This window comes from Solea senegalensis, linkage group LG11, assembly GCF_019176455.1.
Source record: "Solea senegalensis isolate Sse05_10M linkage group LG11, IFAPA_SoseM_1, whole genome shotgun sequence".
In the NCBI taxonomy this organism is placed as follows: Eukaryota; Metazoa; Chordata; class Actinopteri; order Pleuronectiformes; family Soleidae; genus Solea; species Solea senegalensis.
The window spans coordinates 21310878-21338373 of record NC_058031.1 but is presented as its reverse complement, the minus strand read 5'-3'; the positions used below and the strand labels follow the sequence as shown (position 1 = coordinate 21338373).

The window sequence follows — 27496 nt, the reverse complement described above, 5'->3', positions numbered from 1 at the left end:
ACCATGTCACCTGGCTTCTTATTCCTAATTAATGATTTAAACTAATGACTCTACATCTACATCTTTAGTTGATACTGAGTTTAAAGATGCCTTTTGTACGAAATATAGTCATAATATGATATACGTCACCATAGATTAAGGAAACATGTTAAACTGAAATACTGGCTTCTCCGAAATCTGAGGATATTTTCCTTGACAGCCTGCAAATGATGGTTGTTTACGTTGTACAAAGAGGGAGTTAAGTGCAGCTCCTCATAGATAGACAACAACTGAGAAATTTGTCACGTAAGGTGAGACTAAGAATAAGAGTGTGTTTAGTTAAGTTTAGATTTGTGGTTAATTGATAAACCTTACACAAACACTACATACTCCCAGAGGAAATGAAATGATTGATAGAACTGCCTTTTAATGGTGTCTGCATCACGTCATGTCCTACACACACACACACACACACACACACACACACACACATACAGTACATCCTACATTGAGATATCAAAAAATCGGTGAAATATTCCTTTAAATAACTGAGAGGTAAAATAATCATAATGTCAGGTAGTGGTTCGGCAATAACAATAATAGCGTGGTAATGAGTACACATACTGTAATATACAGTATTCCCTTAGGTTATTGGTTGGAAGTCAGAATGACTATAGGTTTACATCCATGCAATATCTTCATATAAGAATGAATGTCTGAATTATTATTGGAAAATATCTTGTTTTAAAGGTGAAATGAATCTTTCCATAAGTCACACACACACACACACACACACACGTCTGTTTCAGGATAATACTGATTCATTTTCAATGCGATAAATGAGGAAATAAAGAAAGTGAGAGACAGAAAAGCCTGTACCACCTAATCATCACTCTAACCCCCTCCTCTGTGACAGTGTGATTATCAGAGCTGGTATGCAGCAACACACGAGTCATTTTCCCTAATGAGCTCAGTCGCCTACCACACCTCAGAGAAGTGAGTGTGGAGGACATGAGTGGTGGTGGAGGGCAGTTATTATATCGTATGGCAGACTGAACTGAAACCGTCCTCTGTGAATACTAACACGATGATACGGTTATAGCAATTCAAATAACAGCAAGAAAGAGTATGGAATGAGCAGATTTCCTGCAATGGCTATTTGGATGCTGCTTTACATTATTGTGATTGGGATCAAGGTTATAATAGTTTGGGATTTTTCACCAGTTTTACTTTTTGTAATATGGTGCGAGATTCAAAAAGGTCATAATAAGTATTGTGTGTCATAAAACCCCAGCAACATATGCCATATTAAAAATATATTAGGACAAACAACCGACTAAAGACACACATGAACATGAATAATAATAATAATAATAATAATAATAATAATAATAATAATAATAATAATAATAATGATAACAATGATGATAGTAATAAATAACCCTCATGAGGCACATGACATTGTTTGTGAGCCAGGAGTTTCAGGAGTTCAATCTGAGGAAAAACATAACAAAAAAACAAAAAAAACAAAACAAAAAAAAACAATAAACCCAATTAAAGACTAGAGGTTTGATTCACTTAGATGAACCAATGCAAAAAAAAAATCTAAATTTGCATCAGAGAAAAAAATAACTAATCTTTATATGAACCCAGAAGTATTATGTACGAAATACATTTACAAAGACGAAAACTAAGCACACTTTCACTACAATTTTAGTTCGTTTTTTAAAAACACACAATTCAGTTTCAGTTAGTAATCATTTTTTCAACTCTAATTTTCATTTGAACAGTCAGTTTCCATTATTTTGTTAGTTTGTGTTAACTATAGTAACCTTGATTGGGATGTCAGGCATTTGTAAGTCTTTTTTTCTTTTTCTTTTTTAACGTGGTTGAAGATCTTCAGTGAGGTCGTGTTTCTGAGAAGAGCAACAAGGAAGTAGGGATCCTGAGATTGGATTTTAAATTGAATGGGGAAACAGCAGCTGAGTCATCACCAGAGAAACCCCTTTGCCAAAAAAGTAAGAGCCCATTTACAGGCCAGCAGCGACGCCTGAACACAATATTGAACACAATAAGACCAAGACAAACAAAATACACAGATGAGTAGCTTTTAAAAAGTACCTTGAAAGTTTTTGTACACAGTGATGCAGCTATTTGGCGTGGTCTTTTAGTTTCATTCATTTAGTCAGGTAAGGTTTGTGAAACGGTTGATGAAGTTTTAAAGGTCCAGTGTGTAACATTCAGGAGACACTTAGATTCATTCTGTTAATTACATTCAGCAGATTGAATATTCTCCCCAATAGTGTGTTTGTATGAGCATATGTTCACTTTAAAATAGCTGAGTTAACTTTGTTGCTATAGCACAAGATACAAAACACAAAGGGGGGGTCGGGGTCACACCCTGGACAGTTCACCAGTCCATCACCAGGACACAAAATCCAATTGACCTAATTGCCATATTGCATGTTTTTGGAGTGCAGGAGGAAGCTGGAGGACGCAGAGAAAACCCACGCTCACACGGGGAGAACATGTAAACTCCATGCAGAGAGACCCTTGTTGCGACCGGGGCTCGAACCCGGGCCTTGCTGCCAAGGCAAGAGTGCTAACCACCACACAACCATGTGGGCCAACACCATAAATTCTGATAAAATTAAGACAGATAATAATAAAATGGTGAAAGAGGTGGGACTTTATAATAAGAATAAGCCTTAAATAATGATGGACTTTAGGCCAGACCCCTGCACCTTAAATTCAAAAAGTGTTAAAGATGCAGGACTCCGGCCAGATTCCAAACGTACGTGCTGCTCGGAGTTATTTGTCCTTCCATTCAGTATACAAGTATTTGTTCCCCACTCATAATGAGAGATCCACTTTCCACCTCTTTACACACCTACTCAGTCATCGTGTACTTATGCAGGTTGTGCTTCAATTAGCCTGCAGGTCAAAGGTGAAGCTTTGTCACTGGATAAATGAAACAGAGGTAAATGACAATGTGACATTCAATTAGCCCAGGCTGCGAAACAAGAGCCATCTCTGATCCTGATATTTCACTGCACTGAGCTAATAATAGTCTTGATGTATGAATATAAACAAAAGATGTCCTCCGACTTACTCAGTTCATCTTAAAGCTCAACTCAGCAGTGTATCATAGATCTATCTATCTATTAGATATATATTATATAGATCTATAATTATATAGCACTTTTCAAAACACAGTTACAAAGTGCTTTACAAAATAAAATAAAATAATAAATAATAAAAAAACAAAATGCAAAAATAATACATGACATCAAAATGAAACAGTAAAACAATGTTAAAACGCACTAAACAAGAGACTGAAGAGAAGAAAGTCTTCATGTAAAAGTGGACTTTCAGGAGTGATATATATTAATCTATGAAGGAGATATGAGTTGCCACATTACTCCATAGTGTTAGAGAAGGTGGAAAGATGCAAGTGTCAAATTGAATGGATGAGAATTAGGCTCATACTGCCACCTAGTGTTAGAAACCCGCATTCATCGTCTGCCATGCCTGGCTTGGACATTCAGACTTGTTTTTTACTGCACAGAAGATAAAATGAAGGTGATTTGGTGGCATTTTCAAACATGACACACACTTCGTATTGCTGACAAAGCAGAGGGACCTTTATTTGAACAATAAAAAAGGCACAAGACAGAGATCACTTTTTTTGTTTGTTCCACGGCTTACGTTTTTCTCCCTCATGTGCCAGAACGCTGCGTTTGCAGAAACTACAAATGCAGCGACGTCTCCGTCTCCACAAAAACCATGTGACTCAAGGTATTTGGCAAACACCGAGCGTTTCTCTTAATCTCAGTCCGCGCATGACCTTCCATACGATATAAAGTCTCTAAAATATAGGTGTAATGTAAAGTAATGCTTATACCACAAAGCGATAATGTCCAAGGAAGTCTTACACACCATTAAAAATGTAACTGCATTAAAACTGAATCATCAAACAACACAGGCAGCAAATCATTCAAATAAAATCATAGAAAAATAACCTCTGGAATAAAATATAAAGCAGAGAAAATGAACAAATCGGGATGTCTGATGTACATATTATGTGCCGTCATGGTCATACCGTGGAATAAAAGTACAACCACACTCCCTAGGAATGACAATGAAATAATATATTAAAACAAATAACCAGACAGATATCAGAAGACTAACATGACACAGTGTTATTTAAACTGGATCGTTTGAGCATTTAAATCACCTATTACGTAACAAAAATAGATAATATGAGACCTTTTAGCCCTAGCATATTCCGACACTGAACTGACGAGGAAATGACCGAGCAAATGTTACCGCGTGCCATGAATGCAACACCACTGTAATGTACGTACAGACTGTTGAAAACAAGACCCTAAACTGTCCCAGAAGCAACTGTGTGCGTAGTTTAGTCGCAGGCCGTGAGTAATTGTCGGCCCTTTTTTTAGTGCACATTATTCCAGACACTCCAACGAAAAATAAAACATACAGACGGTAGTCAAAAATAAAAAGTGCAGCAGTGACAACAATGATAGAATATCAACAAAAAAAGTTAGGAATCTCATTTTGGTAGTTTTAAACCACTACAAATCTAAAGAAATAAACGGGTCCCATTGCCTTCATTTTCACCTGGAAACCAACATCCCATGAGGTACAGTTGCTTTGTATCTTTATAGCTTTATCCATCTATTATAGTGGTTGTCAAATTAGGGTAAAGTCCCTATGGAAAGAAGAAGGACAGTTTAATGGATAGGATGTGAATGTCAGAAAAAACAAAAAAAAGATTAATAAAAACATAATCCACAAACCAGAGTGTGTTTCTGCTGGACATGATAGCTTTTGGCCTGATACAGTAAACGTGTAACGACTAGTGCCACTAAAGTAGTGCATATTGGAAAAAATCTAATCATTTTTATTTCAATTTTAATGAAATAATGACACTAAGTCAACAAAATAACTGCAGCTATTTCCAATATTTGAAAATAACGCTTTCAGGTCCTCTGGTGTAAATAAATATGGATAAAATCTGAATCATTTTGGGAAAATTCTCAGACAAATAAACAAATATGGTTCCATAGACCCTTGGTTTGTGTGTCCACTCCCATTACTGAGAACAGAAGACCGGAAAGTAGGTTGGACGAAGGCCAACGACTCCTCTAACCTGGTAAATATATGAGTCTGTTGGTAGAAAACAATGGTTTCACTGAGTGGAAAAATTGTGTTCCCTATTGTCTACATGCAGATAGGAATGCGAGAGACAAGAGCTCAGGGCCCGGAAAATCGGATCAAAAAGTGATGTTGTGCTGTCGCAGTTTGGCCTCAAGGAACTCGTGGGTTAAATTATGTCTCGTAATTATTCCAACGATCTGAAAGAGATGAGGGATAAAAGTGTTCGGTCAGACAGAGTTTCAATGTGCGTCTGATGGTTACAGCTACTTGTGGACAAGGCATCAGTCACTACTTACTTCTCCAACAGCATTGACCACCGGCAAGTGTCGCAGACCCATGGTCCTGAACAAGTTGAACACCTGGGAAACGCGGGTGTTGGGTGACACTATGTAGGGACTTGGGTTCATATAGGGGGTGACATCCTGGTAACACAAGGAACATCACTTTACACCAGCTTTTCATCAACTGAGAAACGACTGTGAAATATCGACAAATCTTATTTCCTCCAGAGAATCTGCCAAAGAACACTGAATGTGTTAAAGTGAATGTTAAATAAACATAAATTCATAAATACCACTATCATGTGGGGGTTGAGCAAAGTGAGGTCCACATCGTGGATGTCGGGGTAACGTGGGTAATCTTCAGTCATCTCAGCATAGGACAACCTGGGCTGAGTGGCACTCTGTGATGGACGATTTGAAGAGAGTGATTCAACGGAGCGAACAATAGTGAATGAGAGCTAGTGAAAGCAATGCAGTATCCACAGTGTGTTGAGCTGCTAATGTGATGCATTCAAAGACCGCCGTAAATGGCATCACTTCTGCGGGGTCCAAGGCGTTTTGAGCTTAGAGAAGCAGCTTCGAGATGCATTCAAGATACCTCTATCTCTTATATTTCACTGTTGCAAACACAGATACAGTGCACCAACGGGCTGCTGCTGCCACCTTGTGGTCATATGGGCGCCACAAATTAGGTATCAGTGGAGTAGAAAGAATGATTTAATCAATGCCGTAAGTGATGAAAACAAATTTTTGGTTTTGTATCTTTACACATTAAATCAAAAGGTGGCATTCATCGAAGGCATACACTGAATTACTTTAAAACAAATAAATAATTGGATATCCATACCCACAAGGCTTCTAAACTCTTGAATTCAGTCAGTGCAAACATAAAGTACCACAGTACCAAATCTAACGACTTTGGAACATACCGACTAAGAACCTTGAAAGACTGTTTACAGATGACTGGTGGTGGGTGCATGTGTGTCACTTACTGACTGACTCTCAGCGTAGCAGACTCCGCTGATGAGCAGGTTGACCAGCTGGGAGCGCAGAATGAGGCCATGAAAGGTGAGAGGCCTGAAACGCTCCTCCATGGTCCACTCCTCACTTGGAGACTGATCTGGGTACAGGTTGGGGTAGGGAGCGTGTCTGCATATGGACAACAAAAGGGGACATTTTGTATATACATTGTTATACATTATAGTCCAAAAACATGCAATCTGAGTGGATGGTTATTTGTCTCTATATGTGGCCCTCATGTGGAGGATGAAGTGGTGAGTGAGTTATACATTATTATATATCATACAGGCATTAAAAATACATCTAAAAGAAAAACTAATTATCTTCTTTCCACCACAGGGAATGTTGCAATGTTACAGCAGCAAACTTCATATAAAGTAAAACGTAATACATAGTAAGCTTGCGTTATAAACACCAGGAAATATAAGAAATATAGATTTTAAGGATGACTAAACATACAATAGATAAGGGCATATTTCATACAGAAATGACTGATGTATTGTGCACAGACATGGATTATTAAAGATTATTAAAGACAAAAGCTAAATAAAACTCACCCATTGAACAAATGTTTTTTTTAACAATATCATTATATACTTAATGCAGTATACACATAAAAAGGTAGTATTTATAGTAATTTGCACTTTTGTTTGTTGTGGAATATGTCTTTATTGTGCATTTTTAACATCACAGAACAATTGTTACAGTTGTTATGCTGTTGTTGCATGTCAGTTTGCACATTTCAATTTCTTGAATGTGCAATGTGTATAATAGTGATGAATACTGTGAGTGTGTGTGTGTGTGTGTGTGTTACCTCCTCTCCAACATTTGCTGCAGCAGATCCTCTCCCTCCTCTGCTGGCTCTACCACAGCGTTCTGTTCGTCACAGACATTTCTCAGCTCGCTGGACGGGTACGACTTCATCGACTGGCAGCGCCGCCGCTGCTCACCCGCGCGAGACATCACACTGGATTTCTGCGTGCGACAAAAATATTACAGTTCCACGATGATTCAGCTAACTGACACTTTATTGTTGAGTAGGATGGTATGAAGTCTCCCTGAACGCAACATAAAATGTAATCTTACATTGATTCTATTTTAAAACATAGAACTGACAAACAGCTCAACTTCATTTATGTCAGCGTGATTGGGATAGAGTGGAGTGTGGCTCTCTTAATTAACAATATCACCCGCCCACAAGAACACAATGCAGAGCTCACACGTGTCCTTGGCACACACAGATATTCATAAGCCAGCTTACAGAGAGTATTAGGTGAGATTATTAGCAGGTATTCAGTGCATATAACAAAGCAGGGGGTTGTTTGCTATTTGCATAGCGACGAGTCTCCCTCATGTACTGTACATGTGCATCTCCAAGATGCTGTCGCTGCTGCGGCTGACACATTATGATATGGTAGGAAACCTTATGCATCTCATTAGGGCTGAAAGATTTTGAATAAATATCTAATTGCGATTATTGCGACTATTTTGATTGCGATATGATTCGCAATAGCGGAGGGAATGGTAATTTTTATCTTATTTTCAGTCAAAAAAAACTATTAAAAGGATTAATGTGTGATATTTGTGCAGCTCTGTGAGAAACAAAGATGTTCTCTTCAGTCTGTAGAATAAGATGTGTAAAAATAATTCACCTAAAATTTTGACTCACATTTTGGCTTGAACAAATATTGCATCTCCTGCGGTTTGAAAATTGTAGTAATTAAAGTAATTGCGATTTTGATAAAATTTCGATTAATTGTTCAGCCCTACATCTCATGCAAATAATAGCAGTTCAAACGTGAAATTTACACTCCACGTTCGAAATAATATTGAATTTCAAATAAGTGACATCCCTAGTATATGTTAATGATGATGGAAGACAAAAATATTTAATTTTACATGCAGTAAAACCATACTTTGGTTACTAAAGTGGGTCCATGACCCATAGCTTGGCGATCTGCGTAACAATTAGCAGACATGAAATAGTTAAATGGTACGGGACATACCTTGAAGCGGATGTTGTTGCTGACCAGGATGTTGCCCTTCATGAAGTCTCGCTCATTCTGCCGGTTTTCAGTGACCACAGGAAAGGCGTGGTAGACGGTTGTGCGCAGGATACTGACGAGGGACTGGACCCGGGTATGGGGGTACACGTAGGTCAAATTTGGCTCCATGATATCACTAGCTGTTAGCCTGGGAAACACAATGGAAATGATACAAATGTCGGTAGATTCTCTTTCACCCAGGTCGTCGTTCTCAAAAAGTCACTGAATCAGTAGCACACAAACAGTATATGTTAGAATTCAACCAGAACGGGAAGGTAACAGCTAACATCTAGGTGTCAAACTTGGACAGGGGTCAGAAATGAATTGTAAAATAACAACTGCCAGAATGAAAACCAATGAATCTTACTTGTCCATCTCAACCTCAGTCTCCCACTCCAGCAGCGGCACTCCTCTGAGCTCAATGTGTATGTCATAGATGCCCTTGTTGAAGAAATCTCCTGTCCACTTGGCGACCTGTGTGAATCAACACAACACTGTTGTGAGAACAAGAACCCAACAGGACAACAAAATGTCACTCAAGACTAGAGCTGCAACTAGCCATTATTGTCATAATCAACTAATCTGTTGATTATTTTCTCGATTAATCGTTTGGTCCTTAAAAATATCAGAAAACCTTAAAAAAAGTCGAATGGTGTTCTTCAAACCTGGAAATGATGATGTTCTCAAATGTCTTGTTTTGTCCACAAACCAAACTGATTCACTTTTAATGATTTCTTTGTTATCCAGAGCAAAGAAATTAAGAAAATACTCACATTTAAGAAGCTTAAACAATCAGAAATCTTGTTTCAATCATGAAAAAAGCTTCAAAGTGATTCACCGATTATCAAAACAGTTGTTGATCAATTTAGTAATCGATTAATCGTTTCAACTCTACTCAAGGCATGATACTATTTTATAAAAAGCACTTCAGATAATAAGAGATAAATGAGAGCCATGTTGATGATTTGCAACAGGAAGTTCAGAGGGACTTGTAACCAGGCTCCTATTGGACAGAACCAGCTTTCAATTACGCTGGTGTCCACTCATATGTCCTGTAATTTATCGTGTATAAACATAATTGAGACTAGCATCATGTGCTACCGGTCCATGTTTTGTATGGTCTAAACACATAGTAGAAAATGCTAAAATACATGCGATTAACCATGTACCATTAGAGTGATCATGATGGGTAGTCCATATGTGATTTCATTGGTGGATTCAATGAGGATGACAGTGAGACTGATGGTCATTCTGACCACACCTCCAAGAAAGGCAGCGGCGCCGATGAGAGCGTAGGTCCCCGAGTAGATGTCCATTCCTAGATTCCTACGAGAGGAAAAACACGGTGTGAGCTAAGGACGTGTGTGAGGTGCATGAGGACTTGAGTCAGTGGGTTGTGCGCCACAGTAGTGATTGCCGTCAGCTGAAAATGAGCTTGTGGCAGCAGAGGAAGTGAAAGAAAGAGACAGGGGGAAAAAAAAGAAGGAAAAAGTCATCCAGTCAGCAGATTCCACCATATGCTCTGTAAGCCTGGGTCATGGAGGTGAACAGACCAGTTTGAATAAAGTCTGCCATTGTTCATTGATTCAAATTTCCTTGTATGTTGACGTGTGAGTTTATTTTGCCAGGTGTTTTCTTTTTAAGCTCTGTGTGTGTGTGCAATGGGACCTACATCTGTATACACAGTCGCATTTTGGGGACTTGCCTTCTTTACGGGGACAAACAGCAAGTCCCCATAATGTTAATTATTGTATTTTAAAGTTAAGACATTGTATGGTTAGAAAGATTAGGAGGTTGGGGTTAGTCTGGGTAATAGTAGTTATTGTTAAGGTTAGAGTAAGTCTACAAGAAATTAACTTAAGTCAACCTAATGTCCAATGTGTGAGTTGATAAGAGAGGGACACAGAAAGATGGGAAGGGGGTGTGAGCCCAGTGTATGTGCCTGCTTTACACATGCAAGTCACGGAACACAGGAGATGTATTCAAAATAAATAGTAGCACATCCTCATTTGGCAGCAAGGGGAAAACTTCACGACACACCTTTTGGCATTTATTGACTCGTACATTTATGTTACAGTACAAAGCCTACTTCAGTGTGAACTCCAATAGCTGCTTTTGACAATGAACTCTGCCTCAACCAGTTGGGGAAGGAGAGAGGAGAGAGTGGAGGTGGGAGGGAAGGGAGTTAGTGAAGGAGAGGTTGGTAAGAAAAGACAACTCAAAGAAGAGAGGATTAAAAAAAGAAGATAGAGGAGAGATAAAGGCCAGGAAAAGTTGTGTATTTCTAGAATCCATGTCATTAATAACATTAAGGAGCTAAGAACTTACACATTAAGGAGGTTGGCGACCAGGCGTCCAAATGCTGCCCCACAGAGCAATGCTGGGACAAAGAGACCACTAGGTACAGACGCACCGTAGGTCCAACAGGCCAACAGGAAGTACAGCAGAACAAATATGGATAGAGTCGCAGGGCTGAAGGTACCTGAGTAACACAAAAAAGTGAGGAAACGAGTCAATGAAATATACAATATATACCAAAAATAACAAAGCAACAGAATGGGAACCTGAATGGAAATACTATTGGAAGTGATTTAGTTATTAAGTTGATTTGTTTGGCTCGCGCTACATAAATGTATAAACATTAACAAAGCATCTTGCAGAAACATAGTGAGTTCAACTCAAGTTCAAATTTAACGCTCCCTCACTCAGCTCTCAGTCCACTTGTCATTTTTCAAAATCAAGCATTGGACGGGCATTTAGTTTATTCCTTATGAACGACAGTGGTTCCTCGTAAGTGAAAAGCAATGTCAAAGTCCATATTGAGGGCAACATTTTCCATTTATTATTCATAGTCCAAAGAACATGGCATGCAAGAATGAAGAGCAGTCAAGAGAACACCTCTATGTTGTTCTCTGTGGACTGTTCCAACTTGTTTAACGACTCTTAAACATCTTGCCATGAGCCTGTTGATTGTGATTCTGTGCAGAGGCGTACTTTTTCTGTCCTTGCCAAGATGTTAAAGACATCACAACATTTTTTTTCACAAACAACTACAAATCCTGATAAGCCCAGGCCTAGAGACAATCTTCAGACATTTCTGTTAAATTGCCCTTTTCTCCACCATATCATTTGCAGTGTTTGCCTGCATTTTTCAGATATTCCCTTTAAAGAGGAGATGGCACAAACAGCAAGTGTTAAGCGAACTTTAATCGAGCAGAACTAACAGCTTCGGAGTCACCGTGATGGATAAATGTCTCCACTCCCCCTACCGTCTTTTAGCAGAAAACCAGCCTTGCAAGATCAGAGCTGCCAACCCAAAATCAGAAGTCTCGCAAAGTTTCGGGTCTCGCGAGAAAAACTAATTCTGAACAGTACCACACACCAACCTGGTACTACTACAAGATCAAGGCAGCGATAGCGTTATTTTAGACATTCGTTGTGCAGAGCCGGCAAAAAAGAAGCAGAAAAACCATTATCAGAGGAAGCAAGGAAGAGGACTGTTTTTTTTCTGAATAGCAAGAACTGTAAAACACAGAAGCATGCAAAACGGATGCTGACCTGGCATTTTTGCTGTATCTTTGGCACATACGCTCTGTTCTCTATGCATTAATGTGTATTTGCACTTTCTCCATGTTTGCTATTGTTGTAAATGCCTTTGCTCGATCATTTTTATGAACAATGTCTGTAGCTGGTTTTCGATGGCTGGGTTGGACATGGCTCCACGATGAAAACAAACACAAATGGCCAGGAGAGGGGACTTTTTACATAGAGAGAAAGACGAAAAACTGTCCAGGCTTGAATAAAAAGACGCGATATCTTCCTGTGACAGGATATTCAAGGATGGAAATGTCAAGATGAATGAGGTTTAGCGCGTGTGCACTAGTCTCACCGTCCTGGTGGAGGAGCTGGCGGATGGCAACCTCCTGTGGGTTGAAGAACAGCGTGGCCATGTCATTATAGGTGTTGTTTTTACAGAAGAACTGGCGGATGGTCGAGTTGATGTCCTCACCACCGGACTGCTGAAAGAAAACGCTTCACAACTTACGAACATAACAAACGCATGGCACTTGAATGTAAAACGGTGTAGTATGTTGACATTTAAATGCTGATCAAGAAGAGTGTTTATAAGAATTGGGACACAAAAAATACTTACTGTGGTGTTATGAGGTGTGGGGAACGCCAGGTCACGACATTCGCCCAGCAGCATGGAGGCTGCGAATATCACCACTGTTGTCACCATGATAACCAGCAAACTCTCTAAAACTCTGGAAAAGGGGCAGATATTAGTCAACTCCTTCAATTCAATTCAATTCTGGAAAAGGAAATCAGCGTCATAGATTCACATATTTATCTTCAAAGAACACCTGTTGATAAAGGAGGAGGTTACTGTCTTTAAATATACGGACTAGTGAGTGATCACCTGATAAATTTGGCCTTGGGATGGATGTGTCTGATGCGATATTTCGCCAGACACTTGTTCAGGCAGTTGAAGAGCGCGCCCAGCAAACCGCCCACCACCCCCATCAGGACGAAGAAGGCCAGGTCCACAGCTGTCCACAGGTGGCATTTCTTATCTCCATCTGGACACTGGCGAGCAAGGTGTTTTAAGAGCGCTGATATTTTAGGTCAGGTTAGTATTGGCGTACAGTAATAATTATGTTTCACCAGAACATCAACTGTGAAAGGGGAAAGAAACCCCCTCTTCTCGATGCCTCACAAAGTACTCAGCTGGACTAGCCTAGATGTAGCAACAGCTTTGACGCTTATAGTATAAAAGGAGGAGTCTGGGACAACGAGCATTGCGCTGGTTGGACAAAAGAGTGTACCAGTGATGCAAGCATGGACCAATGCTGTGTTTCCACCAAGTGAAGCGGTTCGGTTTGGTACAGGACGGTACACGTTCATTTGCATTTCCATTATGAAAAGCACCAAAATAAGTAGTGAGTAGGTCAGTGTGGCGCAAGACAAGAATCGTGTAATTATCCAATTATCCAATGGACGTTGAGACAAAAGCCCGCAGCCTATTCTCGTACAGAACTTTACATTTTGTCGAGACAAACAGCCACAAACCAAGAAAAAAAAGAGCTGCTGCATGTCCCTCCATTGTTGTTTGTTTGTGTGTGTTTGTGTTAAGTCGTGATTGGTTGTCATCACAGCAGGATGACATCATGCTACGTGGCCGTCAGCCACAGCCCACACAGCCCACACCCCATACTGTTCTCAGTCGAAACGCAAGCCTGACCCAAGGCTTTACTGTACCGAACCGTACCGTACCATGACGGAAACACAGCCTAAGCAGTAGATATGTCACGTTTTATCACTTTTCACTAAAGATTCACTGCAACATTTGCACCTGGATCATTGTCATATGACAAAAGTGGGGGTTTAGTTGCACTTTTGTGCGGGACCAAACTTTGCAAAATTCAGTTCCTTCTCAGAGTGAAGATTGATTCTCATAATATCTCAGAAGGGTGCTTGTTTTAATACAATGTGACTCTATACAGCTTATCGTTAATAATGGCCCACAATTAAATATATGAGTGCGACGCGATGATGTAGTTTGGTCGGCACCATCGCCACCCACCTGCCCATGTGAAGAGATGCAATTAATTTGAAAATTGTACAATTAGTTCATTTAATTTCATTGTTTGACAGTTCTGTTATTATACAAATCCACTCGTACAAAAGGGGTGAGAGAATTTTTTTTTATATATATATGTATATGTATATTTTTGGGCTTTTAATTGCCTTTTTTTTTTTTTTTCTCTCAAATCGATAGCACAGTGGAGAGAGAGACAGGAAATGGGGAGGCAGAGAGGGGGAATGTGAGACGAGTTCTTTACCTTGAACTCTCCAAAGTTGAGCAGACCAGGCTGCTGGAAGGAGCCCCACATGTTGAACATGATCCCTGAACGGAAGAAGTTGAGGGTGAACGTGGCGGACATGGAGCAGAAGAGCTGTGAAGAGATAGGAGTTTATTATACTCATATGATATGTGCTTCATCTCCAAAGTACACTATTGTCATTAACAGTTTCTTTTTTTCCTCCTCAATCTTTTGAATTCCAGGCTCAAGTAAAAATTCTTGAACGCATAGCTGCAGGGGTTCTATGGATCATGAATCTTCTTCCACTTAATGAGATATTGCAGCACATGAATGCAAATATACAAAAATGAACGGTAAACCATTTATATGCCGTTATATGGACTGAACATTTTAACTCTTTTCATTATGTGAAAAGGGTAAACTTACCACTTTCCAAGTGAGTCCCTGGTTCCAAAAAGAAGAGCCCTCCTCCAGACTGAACAGGGTGCCACCTATAGGGGCACCAAAGGCAGCGGCAACTCCAGCTGCAGCCCCCGCTGACACAAAGTCCCGCTTGTCCCTGAAGGAAAAGCACAAAACCATAAGCTACGACTGACAATATTAGCATGCTAGAGTCAAGGCGTGTACTGTCATACCTGTCACTGCGGAAATGGGGAAAATCAAATTTGATCTTTTTGAAGGAGATGCTCTGAAACTAATACCAGAAAAAGAGATAAAATCACACATCGGCCAAAATAAACGTCATTAAGTCACTAGTTTAAGAGCGGGTCAGATAAATCAAACTTTATCCAGAAAAGGGTTCTATGATTGGTCCTCTTGCGTGGAATATTCAGAAGGCTGTAACGTCAGAAGAATGCCGAAGTGTGTTTGCAGTTTATACCTGAGGAAGGCCGGCTCCCACAATGGCTCCACTGTGAATCATCGGACCTTCTTTCCCCACAAACATACCTGAAAAGACAAACTGCTTTTCAGTGACTCCAACACTCCAAGTACATTGTATCGACTTGTTATTTTCAATAAAGGTGACCCATCATCCACACAGTACTCTTACATGATGTCATGTGTTTGAGTTTGACAATATAGTAAAGGCATTTTATTCAGCTATTTATCACCGTTTTGCTCAACAACAGAATGCTTTTCTACTTCACCTCCAGCCACAGTGAACAGAACTCCAGTAGCTTTGCATAGAAAAGTTCGCAGTCGGACAATTCCTGGGATTTTCACGCCATTCAAGTAACTTTTAATTTCCGGGATCCCTGAACCGGCAGCGACTGGCTGGATAAGAAATAAAAACATTAGCATCAAAATGGAAAAAAAGATCACTATCTACTCATAGCAGGTATCAATAGATAAAATTGGACTTTTAACATGCATGTAAATAATAAACTTAACTTCTCAGAGGTTTTCTTTTAAGTTTCTTTAACCACTTTGTGTTCATGTTGAACATCAAATGGTTTGCATTGGGAATACATGAGTCACCTGTATCTGAGCAGCCTTACCTCAATGAGGACAAGCACACTGGCAATGAAGACAAAGAACATGTTGAATGCCAGGAGCTCCAACAAAGACAGAGGGAGACAGCCTTTTTCAGCACACTCCTCTACAGCTGGAGTTATTCCGTTAAGGGTCTTGGTTGGTGCCTTTTGCTTCGAGCTACATTTATCGTTGCAGATGGACAGTTATTGAGCCCCTGTGGCTCAGGGGTTGCTAGGAGAGCTAAAGGAACAACAGCGGTTTGATCCATTAACACTTTTGGTTTCCCTAGCAAGACTCCACAATTCCAAATCATAAGGCCTAGTCTCCATGTTAGCTACATAAACTATATTTATTACACGTACCATTATTGCTACAAGAGGTGAGACGGGAAACTGAACATAAGTCCAAGAGAGGAAGAGAGAGCAGAGGGAGACAGTCTATAGGTATAACAGTGAGTTGGAAAGAAAGTAACTGAAAACAGGAGAGGGATATGAGCATGTTCTTTTTATATGTTTATAACGTTTATTTTTCTACTTTTCGTTCTATTGTGTGGTTTAGATATTCGTGTATTTTTAAGTGGACCCCAGAAAGACTAGCCATGCTTTGGGGCAGTAGTTCCCAAACATATTTTTCCCTTTTATATCTCTTCAGACAACTGACCTCCAGCAATGTACCCACTACAGTACATTTTTTGGAAATGTGAGTGGCCAACTCTGACTGCATGTATGCCAGTTTGGGAAATCACTGCTTTAGGGCGCATAACAGATTTGTACAGTGTTGCATCTGTGAAGGTTCTCAGCTGTAGGCAGATGGACTGCTGACTAATTGGTGGAAAAATCCAGGCATTCAGCCTCCACATGCTGGATACCTGTCTAGAGAGTCGTTATCTAGAAAAATACAGGTCATTCACCGTTGACCCAGTTTCAGGTTCAGTCAAGGTGTGAAAGAGTCATTGCACTCACTTAACAGCCGACTGTGTCTCTCAGGCGACCCTAATGACCGTGTGTGACATGGCAATAAAATTTTTGAACTTGAACTTGAACTAAACACCTGGAGTTTTCCCCCAGTTAGTCAGAACTGAAGAAGTCGCTCGGATGAGAGGTGAAACATCTTGACTGAAGTAAGTACAGAAAAATACAGTGGACTACTTAAATAAATAAATATATTTAGTATTGTTTGCCTGATACTTTGCTGTTATAACACCTGAATACCAGGTTTGGGATAAGTGATGTTTGTTTGCTTTTTTGAATTTGTGTGTTCTTCTTCAAATTGTTAAACATTTTTATAGATCAGGCCACAATTCACAATGATTTTTTGTTTTTTTTATGATCTGTTGTCTGGCTCTCTTCCTGAAAACATTTCATTTACTTGCTCCATTTATTTAAATGCAAAGCTGAGAATTTAAACCTGACAAGCAGCTTGATGGTAGCCTCAGTGTAAAAATACTAATACATTAATCTGAAAGTAGCCTAACTGACAGTTAATCAATATCCCTCCTTTTACAGCCTCTGGGTAGACAATATATCATAATAAACACTATATTTGGGAAAATGGGAAAGAGCCAAAACACATTCATCCTATCACTGCATTACAGCACTTGCCACATATGGCTAATAAATCACACTCTACAAGTGTTTGCTCACTGGCTCTGTGTTAGGAAGAGGTGTTACAGTATTTCCTCCTCATAAAATGATTGTACTTCTGTGTTTTTAATGTCTTTTTAAAACATAAACTACTTGGACTTGTTAAAGGATACAATCACCAACCACACTAAACTTGATTTTGCTGAAGAGGCGCACAAAGAAATCCACAAATAGGCCAACCTGGAAGAGATATGAATGTAATGCTGTATGGTTATTTGCAACATGTTGGCATCTAGTTACATATATGTATTATATAATTATACATATATTACAGATATACCTACCAGACCCACGGTGACACCAATAGCAAACACCATTATCCACCGTACAGCTTCATACTTTTTGGCTTTCTATCGGTAGATGAAAAATATAAACAGAGAATTAAACCAATACAAAACTTCATATGTACTTAAATTCCTTATTTAAGTTATACCATGTTAATGACAACTGTGAAAATTCCGTCTACTGGCGTCAAAGTGAAGTTGATAAGGCACAAATTAAAATTAAAGTACATCTGTACATGCTATCTACAGCTGAGCAATTACTCAACAAGATATCTGTCAATCGTCTCTTACCTTATTGTCCGTCCCCTCCAGAACCTCCACATAGGGCTCATTAATGCAGCGGTCATAATCCAAGCTCTGTTAGAGCCAAAACACACAATTCTCAATTCTTGCAATTCTTTCCTTGGTAAGATTCCATGAATCACACCCTTACCAGAGACAGCATTAAACTGATAACACTGGCTTGACTTGTTTACCTCATAGTCTTTACGAGGAAGAATCTCATCTTCTTCATCATGGATTTCCCCAAGGATTGCCTGGGAGGAAAAAGAGCATAATACTGAGTAAACATATTAATATATCTTGTGTTATTATTCAAATATTTCAATTCAATAACTGCAGTTTCATTTACTTCACACTACGGCACTCTCAGTCCCAAATAGATTCTTGTTCACACATTTCCTTGATTGTTACTCTAATAATACATAGAAATGGGACCTAAATTATCTGATGAACATTATTATAGATATGCATACTTTTTTTGATTCACAAGCAGACATTTTATAAATCATTTATTTATTTTCTCACATTTTCTCAATTAATTTTGTAAAATCAACTCCACTGACAACATTTTTAAAACTGGCTTTACTAATACTTTCAGTGACTAAATATCTATATTTTTCTTGGTTTCTCTACCTATACTTTGTTACTATCTATGTTGTTCTTTTTGGTCATTGCTCGTTTTAGCATGCCGCTACAAGACAACGAGATACAGTAGGGAGCAGGAGGGTGGAGCGCGTAGGACACTGAAGCACTGACTGAGGAGAACTAAACGGAGCTTCTGAGGACAAACAAACGGGGTTTATTTTTTAAATTAACTTCTGCTTTGTAGGGTTATTGCATTTTTCCTTACCAGCTCTTCTGGTGTTCGTGTTTCTCCATCTCTGCAGCAGCAGTGGCAGCACACACACATCCCACAGCACGCCATCTTTGTTGTTGTGTCATGCTGCGTTCATGCTCAGGTAAAAATATAATTGCTTCAATATAGTCCTTGCCTAAAATAAAATGAATGTGTTTGTAGGTCAGACACCTCGTTTTTAATATAATATCAAACACACTTTAGACTCATTCTAAGTTTCATTTGTTTACAAGAAAAACTTGTATTTTAAAACACATGTTTAGAACATTGAAGCTATGTTTTTAATGCAATCATATTTCCCATTGCATTTAAACGTAACTTCTTAGACCCGGCCTACCTTAACCTCACCACGTGATGCAAAAAACGCATAATTAATCAACACTGTCAAAGCTGCGTATCTTTTACGCATACAACAATATTCTTGGAGAAATGTATCCTAAATACTCTAACACGTCACAGAGAATATGGATTGAAATATTTTTTTAAAAAGCTTGAAGGCCGTTGCACAGAAAACACGGAACGATTTAAGGAGCTGATTTTTTATTTTTATTTTTATTTCTATTTCTTAATCCCCGTAAATGTACATGCTGCATTTGTCGACGTGGGAAAACTAGCAAACTTTGATTTTTTATTTATTTATTTATTTTTTTTTTTTAAAGAAACGTTAAGTCTCAACTATAGCCCATTAATATTGATTTACTAGTAATATTTAATATTTAATGATCGTTGGGGTTGGAAAATCCAACATACATTCCCATATGCAGACAGTTCATTCGCATAACTTTTTTTAATATAAATGTCACCGTTTATAACAAGTATCCAGTATAAAAGCTTGATTTGAATTCCAGGATTAGCTTGATAATGAGACATCCATTTTACACTTAGGCTACTTTGAAAACGCACCCGGAGAGTGAACTAGCCCGTTTTTGCAATTTTGGGGTGGAAGCATTACATTTTCCTGCATATCATGAACGCAACATCATTTCACTACATCGCATCGGTGTACGCCTCCTGTTCCCACGCTGAGTAAATTAGTGGATGGAGGTCTGTGTGGGTATAATCTCGACCAAAGGAGGTGAGTGAATCACTGTTTGTGTTATTTTACCTTATATTGAACCCGACTGAGCTTAAACGCCAGGTTGGTGTTGCAGGATGAAGCCTTTTATGAAGCCTTTAACATGTGCTCGCTCGTGCTAGCAGCAATGCTCAGCCAACGTGATGTAGCGGCCGGTCAGTGCTAAATGGGGTTTGCCATCACACTTTCCTTATACACTCACTTGCCACCTTATTAGGTACACCTTGTGCTGGACTCCATTTTGCCTTCAGCACTGCCTCTATTTTATGTTCAACATTCATCAGATAGAGTTGCTGTACATGTGACTGTTGCACATTCATACCTGATTATTTCTCGCCGTTGTCATTATTCGAATGAACCTATGTTGGCCACCATATGATGGTGGACATCACTTGTTGTGCTCAGTGAAGCTTTTATTTCACATGTAGGGTTTAAGGATAGTTTTGGATTTTACTTTTTCTCTTTCTGATATTCCATCCAGTGAGTTTTGGCTGGTACTGATGGAGACTATTGGATTGCTATTTGATGACTTAGGAGGCCATTTGAATACAGTAAAGTCATTGTTGTTTATGTTTAATGAACTAGTTTGAGATGATTTGACCTTTGTAACATGGCTGCATTATCCTGCTAGAAGTAGCTGTCAGGAGATGGGTACACTGTGGTCATAAGTAGTCGATGGGATAGTATCAGAAGCGGTCTGATACTGATGTATCCGACCTACACTCCCTACTTTGAAGTCAGATCAGTGTGTTCTAAACATGGCAAGCTGAACTGCACTGTACTGCTTAGTGGAAACAAGGCTGTGATCTGATGGACATAGTCAGCAGAAATACTCATGTAGACTATGTCAATAAACCATGCTCAACTGGGACTAAGGGCCCCAAAGTCTGCTAAAAAAAACATCCCCCACACCATGAGCGCCACTACCACCCCAAACTGTTGATCCAATGCAGGATGAACCATGCTTCCAGTTATCTATGCCAAATTTTGACCCTGCCATGTGAGTGTCACAACAGACTTTGAGACTCATCACACCAATCAGCTTTTTTCCAATTTTTGGTCATTCATACAGAAATGGTATGAAACTGAAACTGTCAGATTGAGTGTTGAGTAAATAGTAATATTTAAATCAAGCTTTGTGATTATTCAGCTTAAATGTGAATATATTTTGGTTTATTTGCTCCATATGACGAAGAAATCATTAAATCAGATTAAAATTGGTTTGTGGACAAAACAAGACATTTCAGATCCTCATCATTTCCAGGCTTGGTAAACACTGATCAAAGTTTTTCAATTTATTTAAAAAAAAGCTGCTTAATTAATCAAGAAAATAATCACAAGGTACTACTACTAAAATAATGTCTTTCTTTTCAGTGTAAATTGCCATCATGGTCAACCAGGTTCAGCAGGGAGATGGTAGTTGGCAGCAAAGCAAGACAGACCCCAGCGGGAGCAGCAGCAGCGGTGCGAGCTCAAAGGACAGCTCCCGCTGTTCCACACCTGTGCTGGATGCAGACCGTTCAGACAGGCTTCGGGAAAAGATGCGAAGGAGGATGGAGGCGGGAGACCGCTGGTTCTCGCTGGAGTTCTTTCCTCCCCGTACGGCCAGTGGAGCTGTCAACCTCATCTCAAGGCAAGTGAAATCAAATAGCAAGGTATCCAGGACACCTTGATACTGAATATGTGGATTATTTGTGCTTGTGACGACTTACTGGAGTGGCTGAAATATGGCCACCTCAGAATATCCTGGTGTTTCCAGGCAGCTGAATTATTTTATGTCACTGTTTTGCAGATTTGACCGAATGGGTGCCGGTGGTCCTCTGTTCATCGACGTCACCTGGCACCCAGCGGGGGATCCAGGCTCGGACAAGGAAACCTCCTCCATGATGATTGCGAGCACTGCAGTCAACTACTGTGGCCTAGAAAGCATCCTCCACCTGACCTGCTGCAACCAGAGCAAAGAGAATATTACTGGATACCTGGCTAAAGCAAAGCACTTGGGCCTCAAAAACATTATGGCACTTAGAGGAGGTAGGAGAGTTGACATTGTTTACACTCTTAGTGAAGTTCTGTCTTGTGGAGTTCAGTGTGGTTTGTAAATTGTCATTACTGGATACAACTAGGTGAGGTTCGCTGAATGCAACCCTCTGAGATCCAGTAGTTTAATTTGATTGATTCTTGGTGTGATATTGTGATTTCTCCACAGACCCCATGGGAGCAGACTGGGAGGAAGAGGAGGAAGGCTTCAACTATGCTGTCGACCTTGTTAAACATATCCGGTCAGAGTTTGACGACTACTTTGACATTTGTGTTGCTGGTATGTTTTCAGCCTCAAGATCAACAGTTGACGGTTAAAGGGGTCACTACACTCGATGGTGTTGTCAACTAGTGATTTTGAAATGTACTGTCCAGGCTACCCAACAGGTCATCCCGAGGCAGAGAGCTATGAGAAGGATCTCAAACACCTGAAGGAGAAGGTGGATGCTGGAGCCGACTTTGTGATCACCCAGCTCTTTTTCAGACCAGACACATTTCTCAAGTTTCTGGATGACTGCAGAGCTATTGGAATCACGTGTCCCATCCTACCAGGAATCTTCCCCATTCAGGTAAGTCAAACCGCTGCTTCCAGGAGTCAAAATACTTTAGTATTATCATTATGCTAAGATGAAAAAACACCATTGTCTTATGGGAAGATTGCTACTTTCCCCAGTCATATAAGTTAAAGAACCTTTGAGATCATTGCCTTTTGTATAACATTTAAGGTTGAACTTCACCCTGTGTTTATTTTGTTTCTCTAGGGTTACCAGTCGCTCCGCCAGCTTGTAAAGCTGTCAAAACTCGAGGTGCCTGAGGAGATCACTAAAGTCATCGAGCCCATCAAAGACAACGATGCAGCTATCCGTAACTACGGAGTCCATCAGGCTGTGGAGATGTGCCGTGTGCTGCTGGACAGTGGCAAGGTCCCAGGCCTCCACTTCTACACACTGAATCGAGAGGTCGCCACCATGGAGGTCCTTCGACAGCTGGGCTTGTGGATAGAAGACCCCAGGTCAGTAAACCCATCTGCATGCTAACAACGTGTGTTTTTAGCAAAAGGTCTAGAGGAGAAATACAGCTTTAAAGTTCCAGTATGTAATAAGCAGTGGCATCTTATGGTGAGACAGACAGAACGTTGACCTATATACAGTGTGTGCATGCTTCTACAATTGAAGTTATGAGTTGAAACAAGCTAGACTCGCCACATTTGACACAATAACTGGAAATTAAGCATGGCAAGTTCCCGAAAACATCACACGGTGCTAGTTTGTGGCGCTGTAATTAATCTTTCAACTGTTTCTGTTAAAGCTACAATGTGTAATTTCTTTTGCCACAACAAAGGTAGCATTGCAAGCTCACGCCATGCCAAAGTATGACTCTAGGTCCATACGCCCACCCGTTCTGCAGTCTTACTTTATTAGCTGTTGTGCTTCCACCTTCCCGCTTCTTTCTGTGTATTTCAGAGTGTGATTCAGAGTAGCCCAGAGTCAGACTTGTCTTCTTTTTTTTTTCCTGCCAGGCGTCCTCTTCCTTGGGCTGTGAGTGCGAATCCCAAACGGAGAGTAGAAGATGTTCGACCCATTTTCTGGGCCTCAAGGCCCAAGAGTTATATCTACAGAACTCAGGACTGGGATGAGTTCCCCAACGGCAGATGGCAAGAAAAACCTCAGCTTTCTTAAATGTTGAACTATCGAAATAGTTGATGAAATGTCAATTAAAATGGTGGCGTTGATATCTTCAGGGGAAACTCCTCATCTCCAGCTTTTGGGGAGTTAAACGACTACTACCTCTTCTACCTGAAGAGCAAGTCATCTAAAGATGCGCTGCTGCAGATGTGGGGTGAGGAGCTGATGAATGAAGAGAGTGTCTTTGAAGTCTTCACCCGCTACCTCACAGGACAACCAAACAGTAGTGGACATAAGGTAGATGGAACAGTGCATAGTCTATATACACGTTTTTCTTTTGTGTGATATTCTTTTTCCGCCATCTCTACTGCTCTCTTATTGGGTCTTCAAACACCTTGAAAACAGTACAAGCTACATATAGCAGGGTCTTTGTTTTACAATGAAGAGTTCGGAAAGTGCGTCACTGGTGTTTTCTGTGTATTTTTAATGGACCTGCTCTGAGGTGCCAGCGCTATACTATCCACTAAAGGGAGCTGCTAGACACAGCAGATACAGATCAGCAGATTAGACTGCACAAAGGTAAACACATACTGTTAGAGAGAAAATTCACCTCAGTCCTTTTTGTACTCCCTCCATCGTCCCTCTCTAATATCTATGTGATTGTGTAACAGTGGCTGTCAGACTTTTATGTCTAAGCTAAGCTCACCGCTAGGCTAGGTGTAATGGCCATATGTAAATATGTGTGGGTCATACTGCGTGAACCTGTAGTGACAGGTGAACAATACAATGCTGGCCAGTGTGTGTGTACTTGTATTTGTCTTTAGGATGTTTACTAGGATGAACACGGACCTTAGTAGTACTTATGTAGAATAAAATCTGGTCCTAGTGAGGCAGAACCTCATTTGGTTTTTTGAATTGTGGTGAAATGTTGTGTCTTAAGAAGACTAGCTGCTCAAACGTTTAGCCCTCTGGACTCCACAACCAAATGTATGTGGCTTAACATTCCAGACTAATGCAAGAGTGAGTAATCTTAGCTAATCCTAACAATACCCATAACGTTTCTACTACTAATCCCGGACAGGTGATGTGTTTGCCCTGGAACGATGAGCATCTGGCTCCAGAGACCAACCTGCTGCAGGACCAGCTGGTGAAGGTCAACAGACGAGGAGTCCTCACGATCAACTCCCAACCCAACATCAACGGCAAATCCTCCACAGACCCTGTAGTCGGCTGGGGACCTCCAGGAGGCTACGTGTTCCAGAAGGTAGGAGCATGGTTGGTGTGTGTGTAGCAACACATGTTTTTGTTTCAATGCAGGACATGCTGTGGTTACAGAGATGCACTATTCATTTTGGCATGTTAAACCTTCACGAACTATGGTGAATTAATTTCAGTTTGAATTTGTATGGGATTATTTTTAAATAATTTAGTGGACATCAACATATCCAGCTAATCTGATCATGACAGTAAAGGTCTTAGGTTTAATATTGTTATTATCTGTGTCATCCTGTAAAATCATGAAATAATATTCTGTCTTTGTTTGAATGATGAGATATTTGTCTTTTTCCTTGTGGCATAAATCCCAGTCTTACCTGGAGTTCTTCACCTCCAGTGAAAACGTCACCGCTCTCATCAAAGTACTGAAGAAGTACGAGCCCCGTGTCAACTACCACATTGTTAATGTGCATGTAAGTTTTGAACAAAAACAAGCACCTGTCATTTTGTGTTTCAGTTTTTTATAGTTTTACATTATTGATATTATTAATTAATAATGAAACTTCTGTTTGCAGGGACGTAACCTGACCAATGCCCCCGAAATGCAACCTAACGCTGTGACTTGGGGGATCTTCCCTGGCAGAGAGATCGTTCAACCCACTGTAGTGGATCCAGTCAGCTTTATGTATTGGAAGGTAAAAGGAAAAACTGCTATGTCATGTTTAGCTTTTGTGCTGATGGAGGAATAATGTGAGAATTGTTTTATTTTGAAAGTTTGATAGAGTTGTGTTGGTTCATAGTCCTAAAAAACACAGTTTTTCTCTTTACTTTTTTTAATGAGCTGCTCCACAAACATATTTGAGGTTCTTCACATGGGTTAAGAGTTCCTTGTGTCTAGAGGTACTTGGTAGCTTGCAAGCTTTTAGATATTGCATGCACCATGTGTTGCATTGTTTGTAGGACTGGGGCACTCTAACCCAGTCACAGTGACATCACATGTGCACATTATTTTTTTTTGTCAATCTTTAACTGGGCTTGAACCTAGGAAAAAAAAAAAGCTTTTATTTAAAATTGAATCGCAAATTCAAAAACAGTGGTTTTTATTTATTTTAAATTATTTATTTGAAGTTCACTGGGTTAAGTGAGCGAATGGTGACGAGTTTCTTTCTCACCGAAACCTCTGCTTCCGTGTCCCTCAGGACGAAGCCTTCGCCTTGTGGATCGAGCAGTGGGCGAAACTCTACGAAGACGAGTCTCCGTCACGGATGATTATCAAGTACATTCACGACAACTACTTCTTGGTCAATCTGGTGGACAATGATTTCCCTCTGGACAGCTGTCTGTGGCAGGTCATCGACGATATGTTCGAAGCGCTGGACGCACCTCCTGAGACGACAGAACAGTCAGAATAAAAAGAAAGAAACAATCATTTTTAACCGCTTTTTAGGAAAAGTAACACTATGCATTATCTATGAAAGCTGCAGTTTACAATATAGAGTTAAAATGTGTACTTTGCAGTGTTTTTTAGACTTACTACCTTTAAAAAATGTTATGTTGTCCTTCAGTTTGCAGTACTATCCAGAAATGAAATGACTTCCGTTAAATTAATATAAATTCAATTATATTAATAATAATAATCTTTTGGAGCAACTTCAATTAGGGGGAGATTTTTTTTCCCCTGCTTTCTTTAATATTGTGAGATTGAATGAGGTTTTTTTTATAGCGTGTGTTTGTGTTTTTTCATTGTTTCTTGAGAAATAATGCAGAGATCTTAATGTGTGTGTGTGTGTGTCAACATCATCAAATAGGCAAAATCTTGTGCTGATCCAGATAACGAACCAGATTTTAGTCTAAACGAAAGGTGCACATAATTGCATATTGTGCTTGGAAGGTGTTTGACTGTGGATATGTCACTAAAACACAGTAAATATGCTATTTTCATATATGTATCTCTGATTTTTATATACATATGAAGACGCTACGTAAAGACAGTGTAGTGAAAAGTTGACACGGGTCAAAACACTTTTTGGGTGAACTGTATTTTCATGGCTGCTAACGTTTTTACAGAAACAGCATTTTTGTGGACTGTTGAAGTTTACTGACGAAGTGTGTGTATGTGTCAGCTTGTGTGTGTGTGTTTGTACTTTCTGCTCTCGTAGCTCCCACATCTTTGACTCCACGCTCAAATATTGCTTTGTAGATGCCCTTTCACACAGTATTTGTTTTATGTTTGTGTTTTCTGTGATAAAGACTCGTGAGTCAACAACACTCAGGTAAATCAGATACGCAGGTTAAACCCACTTTTGTTTTACTGTTCCAGAGAACACGATCCTTGGATATAAGGCATTCACATGTTACACTCCCAAGAATCCACTAAATATAAATATATCTATACGTGTCCAAACCAAGAGGGTATGTGTATGAGTTTGTGTTGAGTCCAGAAGAGTCAAACACGGAGTCACTGGTCACGGTTTTTCGTTGTGTCTTACCAAACATTTGACTGTTTGTTTTGTTTCTGCTTTTCATTAAATATTTTTCCAGGCTTTTTTTACAGTGAATAACCTGGTGAGTGTGAGTTTATTTGTCATGCAGAGGCACACACAGCACATTAATCTTTTAGTGAATGTGTATTGTTGCTGTGATAAATAGTGACTGGGACTCGAAGGCGAATG

At 39.8% G+C, this 27496-nt stretch overlaps 2 protein-coding genes across 4 annotated transcripts; one reads left to right on the top strand and one right to left on the bottom strand.

Moving 5' to 3' along the window:
- Positions 1-3601: 3601 nt before the first annotated feature.
- On the bottom strand, positions 3602-18946 carry clcn6 (chloride channel 6). Of its 2 annotated transcripts, none has more exons than XM_044038182.1 (23): positions 18867-18946; positions 18211-18270; positions 18026-18091; positions 17735-17800; positions 17564-17630; positions 15831-15937; positions 15480-15606; positions 15212-15279; positions 14967-15025; positions 14758-14890; positions 14350-14463; positions 12927-13093; positions 12660-12771; positions 12396-12525; positions 10835-10988; positions 9676-9832; positions 8874-8980; positions 8468-8654; positions 7276-7436; positions 6434-6590; positions 5735-5842; positions 5457-5582; positions 3602-5357 (listed from the first exon to the last, which is right to left on the bottom strand). In XM_044038182.1, the coding sequence occupies exons 1-23, from the start codon at positions 18939-18941 to the stop codon at positions 5277-5279; spliced, it is 2589 nt and encodes an 862-aa protein (XP_043894117.1). In that variant the 5' UTR covers positions 18942-18946; the 3' UTR covers positions 3602-5276. The 2 variants fall into 2 exon arrangements, with proteins under 2 accessions (XP_043894117.1, XP_043894118.1); XM_044038183.1 differs by having other exon boundaries at positions 12396-12522.
- On the top strand, positions 18926-27229 carry mthfr (methylenetetrahydrofolate reductase (NAD(P)H)). 2 transcript variants are annotated; one of them, XM_044038185.1, is made up of 12 exons: positions 18926-18975; positions 21322-21580; positions 21740-21978; positions 22154-22264; positions 22360-22553; positions 22746-22996; positions 23504-23638; positions 23726-23906; positions 24691-24873; positions 25196-25297; positions 25400-25519; positions 26024-27229. In XM_044038185.1, the coding sequence occupies exons 2-12, from the start codon at positions 21336-21338 to the stop codon at positions 26234-26236; spliced, it is 1974 nt and encodes a 657-aa protein (XP_043894120.1). In that variant the 5' UTR covers positions 18926-18975; positions 21322-21335; the 3' UTR covers positions 26237-27229. The 2 variants fall into 2 exon arrangements, with proteins under 2 accessions (XP_043894120.1, XP_043894119.1); XM_044038184.1 differs by lacking the exon at positions 18926-18975 and adding an exon at positions 19812-19947.
- Positions 27230-27496: the final 267 nt, after the last annotated feature.